The sequence below is a fragment of the Panthera onca genome, chromosome A2, assembly GCF_046562875.1.
Source record: "Panthera onca isolate mPanOnc1 chromosome A2, mPanOnc1 haplotype 2, whole genome shotgun sequence".
NCBI classification, from domain to species: domain Eukaryota; kingdom Metazoa; phylum Chordata; class Mammalia; order Carnivora; family Felidae; genus Panthera; species Panthera onca.
The window spans coordinates 30121732-30134355 of NC_138340.1; the positions used below are offsets into that span (position 1 = coordinate 30121732).

At 41.7% G+C, this 12624-nt stretch overlaps 1 protein-coding gene across 16 annotated transcripts in view; it reads right to left on the reverse strand.

The window, feature by feature from the left end:
• Positions 1 to 12624, reverse strand: part of CADPS (calcium dependent secretion activator) — a 476502-nt gene that overhangs the window by 78367 nt on the left and 385511 nt on the right. For 9 of the 16 annotated variants that reach the window (XM_081794958.1, XM_060631478.3, XM_081794961.1 and 6 more), the window contains 3 exons: positions 8040 to 8186; positions 4496 to 4651; positions 536 to 683 (listed from right to left, as the gene is read on the reverse strand). In XM_081794958.1, the coding sequence (XP_081651084.1) occupies positions 536 to 683; positions 4496 to 4651; positions 8040 to 8186 (451 nt within the window). The remainder of the gene's footprint in view (positions 1 to 535; positions 684 to 4495; positions 4652 to 8039; positions 8187 to 12624) is intronic. The other 7 variants (XM_060631484.3, XM_060631486.3, XM_060631490.3 and 4 more) reach the window with 1 other exon arrangement.

Sequence of the window (12624 nt, forward strand, 5' to 3'; positions counted from 1 at the left end):
GCAAGGACTAACCTTTTGGTCACAATCAGCTCAATCTAAGGAAACTGGAAAGTCTGTCATTTCTTAAAAATTCAGAACCTGCTGGCTGGGGTTGGGGTAGCAGGGTGAAATAACATTATATATCCTGGAAGTTGCTTGATGCAAGGAAGCGAGCTCTCCTGCTGACCAGATGTTCCAAGTGATAAAATGCACTTCAAATGTGAAAATGACTTACACTCTGGCAAACAGATCTATTGGAGATACCAGCTTAATAAATAAGGTCATCCCACATCACGTGACTTAAAGGAACTTTACAGCCACTCCAACTCCAGCCAAGAATCACTTCCAAGTGACTGGCATTCTTATTAGCACGTGCCTTAGAAATTGACTTAACAAACAGATACCACACATTCATCTGTAGCTTAATCCGCAAATGTTAGAGAATATTTCTGAAACTAGCACACTGGTATAGATGGAAGGAATTTGTGAAGTTTTCTTTTACATGATCAATGGAGGGGGGAAAATGTGTATTTTTTTTTTTTTTTTTTTTTTTTACCTCTTGGCCCATTTCCATGCTGCAAAGTTTTGTTGATTGAGCTTTGGCATCAACCATAACATTAAACATGGTGCATATTGACTGTGGGACTCGAAAATCTGTTGATCGACTGGTTTTTTGCAGCTTAACTTCAAATGCAATCCTGGTTCTATTAAAACAAAGTAGGAAAAGACCAATTCAGCATTCGTGGCGGCAGGTGGAGGAGACATTTTCTGAGAGGTCAGTGAAAAAGAAAATTGAAGGCTGTAATCAGTTTCAATCGACAATGACTTCACATGTGTTCTTTTAAAAATGACTTTCCCAACTAAGGAAGGCCTATTCACGGAGACAGCCACGTAAACCCTTCCTTTCTCGGCAGAACACGGAACACCTGTAGCTCAGGGTATTTCTGTCTATAGTTTACATGCTATGGAGAACCCTAATTGCAGGAGAATGAATGAATGAACAAAAACCCAATTATAGCATTATAGCATATGTAACTTCTCTCACATTGGCAACTGCCTACCTTGAATCACTTCATTAAAAAAACAAAAAACAAAAAAGCAGCTTCTAATCTTCAAAATCTCATGGTGGGGGAAAAATCTTAAATGACATTTGGTGTTTTTTTTTTTTCTTTTGGTTTTGAAAGAGACTGAAGTAAAAAAAAAATCCAATTATTATATGGCTTTAAGGACTAAAAAAATAAGATAGGTAACTTTGGGGAGGAAAGTTCAATTAGAAGGAGTGATATCAGGGGACTTCCAGTATATTTGTTTGCAATGTCTATTATTCTGCAGTATGAGTATATATTTTTTACAAGTGAAAATGGCATAATATACTTACCAATTCAATAATTGTGTAATGGTAAAAGCTTAGAGTGACATAATTTTGACATAGGTCAAATTCTGATCCCAGCAATGTGCTTACTGCTCACAGGAAAAACCTAGTCTGCCGTGGCCAGCTGGTAATACAGGTGTGAGATTTAATCCTTGGTATCAGCATTGTAAAGGGGACCAGTTATATTGTAAAAGGTTTTAGAGAAGTGGGTCACATCATCACACGTCTTGAAAGAAAAGCGCCTGGCTAGTAAGTGGTTTTATTAAAGCTCCTTTCGTCCAATGTGTCTTTTCAGTATTGTTCACGGTCAGGTTCTGGAGATCATGCAGCCACCAGGAAAGCATTGCTTTAGGAGGTATTTGTAGCAGTTTTCTAACAGTGCATAGGAGGACCACACAGCTAGTTAGCTCGGGAAAGGATGCCAGCTTGCTAACACACCCTGAGTGCATGCAGGGAAGCCAAGTATAATTTCTAAGGTTGGAAGCCTAGTTCTTAAGAAAAAAAACTTAAAAAAAAAAAAAACCTTAAAACACTCCTATATATTATATGATCATGTTAAAGATAAATGTATCTTGGCTCCTAAAGGCTCGGTGCACTGAAGTAGCTTTCTAATCATGATGATCATTTTAAGCTACGCTGAAAATACATCCTTTTCTGGTTTTGTGAAAAGGATGTCTGATGGGGACTGAGCTGGACAGGTCCCTGTGCTGATCTGAGGCCTGCATGCCAGTTCCGGCCCAATTTGAGAAGGGGAAGTGCTAAATCGCTCCCTTACAAGGAAGTCACCGGCTTCTGTTTCCACAGGAGAACTGTACACGGCCCTGGGAGGGTGGGGCTGTGCAAAGGGGGAAGCCAGAGGCAAAGTTAATGTGACTTACGGGGCTCCATAGAGCAACGTGCCAGGAACGGTGCAGTCACTGAATCTATGTGATTCTCCTTGAGGGCAGGGTTAGGGGGCAATGTGTTGGTGAAATACGGTATCTGATATAGACTACACTGCAGGCTCTGTCACGCCCATCGAATGAATGATTTAAACTTCTTAGAAACTTGGAAATGAAGAGCGCCTGATTGAAACTTTTGGATGTCGCATATTTGCATCTATGAAATCATGTCCTTATGTTGATGTCCTTCTAGAACGAGAGCCATCGATTCTGTCCCAAAGAGGAAAGAAAGCCAAAGATCTAGGCTCTACTCATGTAGATTCTATGTCTTCAAATATCCAAGGACTTTTTCGTATTTTACCCTCTGCATCTGGAGGTTGGGGGGTGATATTTGCACTTACATTTGCAGTTGTCTGCTTTTGTCTGGGGCCTTAGTTGGAAGGGACATCCAGAAATTTAAGCATCCATCGCCAATGTGCAGGTGCAGTTGACTAACTTTTGTTAACGAAAGGTTACTTCACAGCTATGTACCAAACATGATGCTGGGACCCGGAGGGCCAGGAGCTCAGAGAGAATCAGATAGACTCCCTGCCTGTGAGTGCTCCACACTCCTTGGGGTGGCTGTTCCCCAGAGATTTGCAGTAAGGGTTAAGATGGAGTCACTGTCTATCTTTCACATCCACATGTCTTCCTGTGGTCTCCCTACCCTACTCCAAAGACTGGCTTCTCAGAAGGGTGCGCACATCTTTCTGTACAATCGTGTGCACAGACCGGACGTGGGTAAGTGTTCATTCTAATGTGCCGTAGCCCTGAGTACAGATCAGGAGAGCATTTTTCACCACAGGGGAACTGCCCCACAAGAAGGTTTTGGTGGAATGCTTTGGCCACACGAAAGGAGTTGCTCTTCCTAAAACCGATAGAGGCCATGTAGGAAATGGCAGAATTTGAAATTCTCAGGAAACATTTTGACCTTGGGTTTGAACAGTAGGTCTGCCTTTGGTTCTAAGAGTGCAAAGACAAGAATAAAACACAAAATATGGGGTCGCCAGGACTGTACGCTTCCAGAAGTGCCATCAAACACCTGCCCAGACTCCCCACAGCATGTGGCTCCTTTTCTCATTCTTGCTGAGATGCTCACGTGCCTAGGACCGTGCTGTTTTTTGCCCTTGTGGTTCCCAGTTTTGATGCTATTACTTCTCTTTTCTTCCTCTAAGATATAAAACTCAGATCACTCCCAGACAAACCCAGCCCCTGTCACCCACAACTGATCCATCAGCCAAACGACACAACATCTGGGGATCTGGAGTGGCCTAGGCTGCTTGTGGTCTCTCCTTTTTGTTTTGAATAGAGGAAGAATAATGGAACAATTATGAACTGGAAAAGGAACTTGGATGTGTGTCTGGGGACAGACAGGGTGATGATAACGATGTTAAACCAGAGGAATTTCATCTCTGTGTCTGATACACAGATATAGATACTCCAGGAGGGACGGGCTGTGGTGTCTTATTCTTTGATGGTATGCCAAGAATGTAGCACGGTGCCTGGCAGATAGGAGGAGCTAAACAATTTTTGCTGAATGGATGCATATTGTTCTCGTTTTCTTCTCTTCACTTTCTCAGAACATTCTACCTGGGAGCTTCAAGTGCCGCATGCTCACCTCAATCCTATATGCTGCAGCGACAAAACAGGCAATTTGTAGGAAATCAAAATGGCCCCTGATGGATATCTAGTTAGATTTGGGGCAGGACAACTAAGAGTTGGCACACAGGAAGTGCTCAGTTCGTGTATATAGACCGAATGATGTCGCTGAGGTCTTGCTCACGTTTCTTAAAAGGCATTCGATTCCCACTACCTGAACTGGATATGGCGGCTCCAGAATGACGTGTACTTCTCTTTATTTCATCTAGTTGTCCCCTCCCACATACACTTGTACCTTTAACAAATATTTATTAAGTAAATACTTTGTGTCAGATGCCGCTAGATACCAGGGATACAGAGCAGAATAAGAACACACATGCATCCTTCCCTCAGGGAGCTAAGTGAAGAAACTGGCTGCCATATTGTGTTGGGTTTGGGACAGATGTGGGGCGGGTGAACAGGAGCTAGACTTGCGTGGCCACCACTCTGGCTGACTTTGACAAGCAATCGCCTTCTCCCCTCAAAAATCCAAATTGCGGCCAATCGAATGAGTGGCCGCCTACCATTCCCTGAGTCAGAGGATAGTGGAGAGGGCATGCAGAGCCTGTCCAGCCACTAGACTTACCTTTTGACACAAGATTCAATCATGTCACTTGCCATCAGCTTCAGCCGTTGTTCTAGGTGCTTTCCAAACTCTTCTTCGGGCCAGTGCAAGTCCCGAATGAAGGTCTGAAGGGCATCAAGTTTCCAGAACAGATCTTCTGAAGTGCCTGATCCATTACTGGCAGGATAAAAATTAGAAAACAACAGTCACCCACTGGCCTTGGGTTCTGGAAAAGCTGACACAAAGACGACTAGGCGCTAGAAGGCTTAAGGCAAACAGTGGCTTCAACATACAAAACGACGCATGTTGGCGGTGGAGGTGGGGGCAATCTCCACCGGCAGATTTTGAGTTTTACCATACATGACTTAGTCTGCTTTGTTCGGCCAATCATTCCAGACCAGTGAGAAGTCTGAGGAAAGGTGTTGCCCCACCATGACCAGGAGAACGGTGTATGGTAAAAATCAGCCTTCTTTTAATAACCACATTAACACATGTGATGATTTAGATGAAGGCCACGAACCAGAGGGAGAAGTAAGTCTCAACAGATAATAACTACATGGCAACATGCAGTTATTAAAATTCAGGGTTTCATGCATTTCCCCAGCTCCCCTCCAGAGCGGAGGTCTCTTGGAGATTGCACAAGACTTTCAGTTTTAAAAGGACAGTGCTAACAAAGTGGTGAGCGAGGACCTGCTTTCTCTTTTGAAGAGCTGGAAAGAAACTGGGGTGACTCAAATCAAGACGAGTACACCTGGATACCTTGAGTCCAAGATTCTTGTTCAGTTTGGTTATTATTCCAATTATCATCGACCAGCCTGTTGCATAGACAGCCCCAGGATGAGGTGAGGTGTTGTGGGGGGAGGGGGCGATGAGCAGACACGGGATATTGGCAAAGCTTTAGGGCTCAAGACCTGAGCTCTTTTACCGTTGCACCACCTTACCCAGTCTCCTGTACAGATGGAGAAATTGGTCTTGATTCCTTTCTGTACAATGACGTGTAAGAAACTTTTACCTGGGGCATCCACGGAAAGCCTGTGTATGGGAAATGCTCCGCCTCTCACCCTCTTGCCCTTCTCTGGCTGGCTTTCTCTTTGGTAACAGTCCCGTTTGGAGCTCTGAGGGGTGGCCACCCACCCCCCCTTCCTCGCATACCACTAATGCTAACACGGTAATTTATAAAATGTCCAACACACCATGCATTACCACTTGTTCTGACATCGTCTATAGAAACAGATGAGAGTGGGTGTTTCTATTGTGACAGATGCCAGCTGCATTGAATTAATGCTTCAGAGAGAAATATAGCTAGTGCATAAACGCATACACAGCTACTGTGGGGTGGGGAGGGGGCAAACTCCCAACATGCCAAGAGGGAGCCTACGGCCTGGACCAACAGGGTAATGTTTCCAAGGACAGACCAGTCTGAGGTCAGTATGTAGATGTATCTGACACGAAGGAGCAGGTAACATGGAAACACGTCCTTAAAATGAAAGGTGGCAAAGGAGGAAACCGGAATTATGAAAAGATATAGAATCAGGCATTTCCTGGTGAGCGATTGAGGATCTACGCCTTCTACTCAGATACTGCCGTAAGCACTGTTCAAAAGTGGGGGAATGCATTGTTTCTCCGTGAAAGTTCAGCCTTCCCCCTGCCCCATCCTATGCTTGGGAAAAAGAAACCCCAACTTGGTCTAGTCTAAACCCCGTTTTGGAACTGCATGGTTGTATGTTTTAAATCATTAAGTACATATGAATGCAATAATTGGTATTTATTACAACAACATTTTGACACCCATCTGGTTTCAGAGTTTCAAAAAATTCTTCTGGGTTTTTTTTTTCTTTGAAGAGCTTATTATTAAGTTTTGACATGAGGAAAAGAATATTTTCTTTTTATTTTTAAGATAAACTGTTAATGTTAAGGCAATAGCACCAAGATTATTTTGATTGCTGAGCAGTTACCAAAATGTGTTCCCACTCATGCCTTAATTAATTGAATGGAGACCATTATCTGCTTTATTACAATGTCTTGATTCATATCTTTTCAGAAACAATGCCACGGAGCATGCACAAAAGAAGGTAAGAAAAGCTTTCAGATATTTATGTTTTAATTTTTAACAGATACTACCTAATCTAACTTTTGATAGAGTCATCTTAGCATGAATATGATTTACTTTTTGTAGAAGATTTTTTTTTTCAGGTATAAATTTTTGGAGGTCTTAGTTCATCGTTAAAAGAGAATCAGACACATTGACCATATGATTGCATTGTGAACTTGTGAACGAACATAGGTTTTTAAAAATGTTAGGCAACTCTGAAGCAGCCAAGTAGAGCGGTCATTGAACATCCAGTTTCTACCTGGATTATTGCAAAAATAAAAATGCTGAGGGCCATCTTGATAAATGTGATTTCGACATTTCAAAACATCACTGCCAGTTTCAGATCATTTTTTATTCCTTTGATACTAACACTTCCCTTTGAAAATGTGCCAATTTATTCTTTCAAGAAAAAGCTTATCTGGCCTATAATTAGCTGTGGTCTAAGAAAAGGATCAAAGGACGGTATAGAATCACTAAACTCTATTTCACTTATTAAATCATGCACATGGTTTTAATTTCTCTGAGATAGAATTTAGGGGTGTTGGATCTTCTTCTTGCAAAGGGAAAAAAAAGAGAGCCACTTGCCAAGCTAGAAGTGGCTGCATAACCTTGACCCTCTGAGCTGCTGCCTTTAAAGGGGTGGCTAGGCCTCCAAAAAAAAAAAAAAGACAAAAACAAAAACAACAACAACAAACCCCATGCATTCCTGGCATTTGTATGGATGAATGTAAAGAATGGTCCTATCCTCAGACCACAGATGATACAGCTACCAAAAAATTTAATTATCTGTTTTTTGACTCTTGCATTCTCAAATTTAGATAGCTTCTTGCTACCTAGATCCCAATGCTCCATATTGTATTTTGACCTTGGAAAGTATCTTTACATAACATATACATTACTAAGGCTTGATCCATTCAGAAGTTTTCATTTAGCCCTGAACATACTGTTACTATATCCTGCCATTTGCTGACACCCGAAATATGCTTTTCGGTTTAAACAGACTCTAGGAATTTTTTATTTAAAGAAAACCCCAGCTTTTAGGTAAGTGTGCTTCCCTCTTAGATTTGGATCAGGCCAGAGAGGACTGGCCAGCCCATCAGAGAGGTTTCTTGGACTATTTTTGAACGGATAACTCCCAAAGTCACGGCACTCTAATTTAAAAAAGAAAAACAACAACAACAACAACAAAAAAAAACATGGGCAGAATCTTTTTGCAAAAGAATTCAGGAAGTTAAACGTAGCCCTCAAGCGTTCAGTGGGCGTAAGACAAATTGTTAGTGCTGTATATATAGCAAACGTCTTACAAACACGCTGTGTGCCAGAAATAAACAATATTGTCTCCGTATGATCAGCAAAATATGTCTAATTATCCATCTCCATCTCTGTTATATAGGATGTATAGAAATAAACAATACATATCCATGCCAAGATCACTTAAATTTAAATTAGATCTAATGTGAACTGAATACACACTCAGCATCATATATAGCAGCCATCCATGACGGTGCCGAAAAAGTAGGCATTTGTGGGATGCCTAGAGGGATGTTAACTGGTAGATTTGGTACTTTGGGAAGGTTCACATTGGGTAGGTTCACATTGGGTAGGTTACTGGTTAAACTCCTGTGGAAGAAACAGACAGAAAGAAAAAAATACCATCACAGTGACAATGCAGATGCGGCAGAAGCACATGACAGTTGTAAATAAATTGGCCAAGTTCACAGCAAGACAACAGGGGAAACGCAGGCCACACACTTCAGAAGACAGCTCACGGATGGGGCGTTGTGGTACAGCTCAGTAGTCAGAGAGAAATGACAAAAGTTAATGGGAAAAAGTAACTACAGAGTGACTTAAAAGTGTGAAAGCTCACAGACACCTATACACAATGATCACATTATAGAAATGCCTTTGTGAGGGGGCTCTGGTTCCCAAATGCACTGCCGTGAGAGTCCAGAACTTGTCTGATACTAAAAACATGAAGTGCATGGAATACTTGGCATTGGTGGGGTGGGGGCTGCCGGGGAAGTGACTGATACCGATACAAATGGTGGCGTACTTTCCTTTTCTTACTTTTATTCGTAAATTATTTTTGAGGGAGGCACATTTCTCAAGTCAGATATTAGATCCAAGGCAGAATGGGAAATTGACCCACTTGAATGCATACTTCCCAACTGTTACTTCTGAAGACAGGTATATGTGACATGGGGTGTCCTAGTTGAAAGCAAAGATGAAGGGATTGTACCAAGAAGAAGGATTAGCTTTGAGTCACTGTACAAAACACTTAAAGAAACTTGCTCTCCCAAACTAAGTCCAATTAAAATGGAGAAATGTTTACACACCTAAAAAGACACCTAGGAAAAGAAAGTTCACCTCTAGTTCTAAATTCTTGGACCATAAGTAGATTTGAAACGTGGCCTCATGGGGCACCTGGGTGGCTCAGTTGGTTGAGCGTCTGACTCTTGATTCAGCTCAGGTCACGATCCCAAGGTCATGGGATTGAGCCCCACAGCGTGCTCCATGCTGAGCATGAAGCTGCTTGAGATTCTCTCTCTCTGCCCCTCTCCCCCACTCACTTTCTGTCTCTCTAAAACTAAAAAGAAAAATGTGGCCTCGTGTTAGAGCGGTCACACTTGGAAGTGAGATAAAAACTGGAAGAAAGAATGCAGGGGTTTGGGGGGGCACTGGGGATGTTCTGTTTCTTTGTGTGATTATTAGGGGCATGTTCAGTGTGTGAAAGTTCACAGAGCAGCGTGTTTTTCTGCAAACTGTTAAAATTAATGGAGAGTTAAAAACGTGACCTTGCATCAGCTTCTTGTTTTTTGAACGGAGATTGATCAACTGACATGATGAAGGAGAGACGGATGACCTTACGAATAAAGAGAGAAAATAAAACAAAACAAAATCCCCAACTCAAGTCAACCGTATCTCTGTGGAGGGACTGTGGCATTTACTGCTCTTCGAGCTGGCACCGTGTGCCTCTGTAGTGGCATTTTAAGGGTGTTCCATCCAGCCAAAGTCACTGGCACGGTAGAGCCCAGCCTAACTCTGCATCTGAGAGGAGCCTTCCTGTTTAAGTGGAGTTGACAGAACTTTGGCAGAGGAGTTGAGGGTTTCTTTTTGGATCTTGCAGAAGAGCAAGTTTTGCCAAAGCAGATCTGCCCTGGGCAAGCTGTGTTTGACTAACAGAACCCTTGCAAGGGCTGGGGCTGCCTGGGGGCAAGCCTCCTGATAAGTCAGAAGTCCTGGGCCCCACAGAGAGTCAGGACATCTGCCTCCCTCTAGAAACAAGTTACTCTTTCACAATGGCAATCCCGATGGAAAAACCTAGAATGCAAAATATCAACCTAGCGTTCTTTTCCTTAAGGGAAACAGGTTTGTCTCACAGGTTCGTCCTCTGCACTTCACGTTTTGGGAAAGTAAACTCGCTTCTTTACTTGGAATGAAAGGGTGCTCTTCTAGGAATGGTCAAGAGAAGAGTAGCTAAATATGACTATTAGGTAGAAGGAACAGTGGAACTTCTTCCTCGATGCTTCTCTGTTTAACAGGAGAATCTGCCTCTGCAGTCAGTCCCTGGTGGCTCTCAGACTTAAACACTGCCATGTAACAAAACCGTTGGCGATTTCCATTAAGACATGTGTAAGCCTACATAAGCAAATGTGATCATTAGATGATACACACACTGAATAATGATCAAGGAATTAGGAGATCTTTAGAGATGGCAGCCTGGCAAGTTAAAATGTCAATTCTAAGCAAATTAAAAGTAGCTAGAAATGAATAACATACAGATGTATGCAAAAGCAACTTAATTTAAACATATTAGCGGATGGTGGGTACACAAATTAGAAATGAGCTTTGTTTTGCATATGCAAATTTGAAAAAAATACTTATATTAATCAAAGCATATTGTATTTGTAAAATATGACATTTTGGCTGGACTACTGCACTGGACTCGTAGAAACATTTCCTTCATGTGACATACTAGAATGCTCTACTTTTAAAAGACTGAAACATGCTTGATATTTCTGCATTCAGCAAAATAATATAGTGTCGCATTAATGTTACTAATATTTCACTTGGATATTAATAACTTGTATTAATAGTCAAAGAGGCAATTCCAAGCATAATATACATGAGAAAAGGGAGAATTTTCTAGTAGCACTCAGGTCAGATCAGGCTCCAGGAGCCACTGATGAGGATAACAAATTGCCCTTTAGTAACTACCTAAAAACAAGTCCATCACAGGCCTCTCTGTGAGAATCATAATGGGACATCTGTGGATACTATAAGAGGTGTGAATTGTAATCACAACAACTGATATATGTCAAAAATCAGACTCATTCTGGGGCATCTGTCTGGCTCAGTTGGATGAGTGTGCAAGTCTTGATCTCAGGGTCATGGGTTTGAGCCCTGTGTTGGGTGCATTTACTAAAAAATAACCTTGAAAAAATTAGACTCATTCATTTTAGGGACTCTGCTAAAAAAAAAAAAAGGGTAGCTCCCATTCAGGTCAAAGGGACTGTCCCTGGATCACTGGATTAAAAAAATATCATCTGCTCTCTCTCTTTCACATGGATAAATGTCACAAATGTGCATGCCTCATTTCTATGGATGAACAACCAGAGGTAGAGACATCTCTTACTTCTGGAATAAATTCTAATCAAGACTGTGTCTCCATGTAGAGAGGATATGGTTGGGTCTTCTCTCAAAGACTTCTGGATGGGGTTAGACTTGAGATTCAGAATGCCTTCCACTTTATGAGCCATTTGTTGCATGAATCTACATAGTACATCTTGTCTTCTTTTGGTGCTCTGGACACTAAAGCCTTTCTCCATGATTATCCTTAGGTCTAATCCCTGGCTTGGGGTGTGGGCACTCTTTGATACCTTCCTATAGTTTAGAATGATGTTTCCCAACCTTTTATTCATTATCACCACCAGGCCCCCAACTGCCTTCCCTGTGAGAATTTCATACCACCAATGTACTGTGTATCTGTTTATGAACTGTATGTAGACCTGTGCTTTACACATATACATAACAAGAGTAAAAATTTTTTTGCCCCTCTTCCCTGCCAAGAACCATTTTTTACCAGTCTGGGAGCTATGAAGCCCCTGTTTGAAAAGTATGACCTAGAGAATAAAGTTCTAAACTTCATGGGATTTTTAGAACCTCCCAATCAATTTTCCAACCTCATAGCTTGCTTCCTTCCTAATCCATGCTGGCCAAAATCAAACATTCACCGTTTCCACTTCCCCCATATTTCTGCATTTGCTTATGCTCTTTCCCAGCACTTACCCCTCTGGAAATATTACTCTCCAAGCCATTCCCTTTGTGACTCCTCAGTTGAGATTTGTTCCCCTCTATTCCATGCTTTCATCACACTTTGTTAAGCTACTTCTACATTGGTAAATATTTAAAGTCATTTTTCTTGTGTGTATGTTGCTCAGACCCAGCTAAATTGAGATCCCAGACCAGGGGATTATATCTTTCTCTCTTTCTCATCCCCACAGTTTCTCTATTGTATCCTTGTAATTTCTAGGCTGTATAGTTCCTTAATAAATGTCAGTCAATAAATATTTATTGAGCACCTATTGTGTCCCAGGCTCTGTTCTAGGTGCTAGGGAGGCGCTGGTGACCAAATGTGGATATGGGGTGAATATGGAAAATCACATTTTCCAGAATGCTTGAAAAAGTCTTGGGTATTCAAAGTCTTTGTTTTACAAAGGAGGATAGTGAGGCTCAGGAAAGTCATCTGACTTGCCCAAGGTTCAGTCTCCTCTCAGTCTAGTACTTTTGTATTTCATCCCAGGTCACCTACATGTCGCTAAGGTGCCTTTGGTCTGACAGTTCATTAAGATATTGATATCTTTGACAATCTGGAAAATGAGGTTATTTAAAAAACACCTTTCATATATACATCTCAGGCAGAGAGAGGTAGAGTGCATTCTGAGAAATGAGAAACCCAGATTTTTCAGTGTGCATATGTCAAAAATAGTGTCTAGAGCAACCATTCAGAGCCCTTTTAACCTGAAATGGGTAACCATGAAGTGTGGATTCCCTGTAC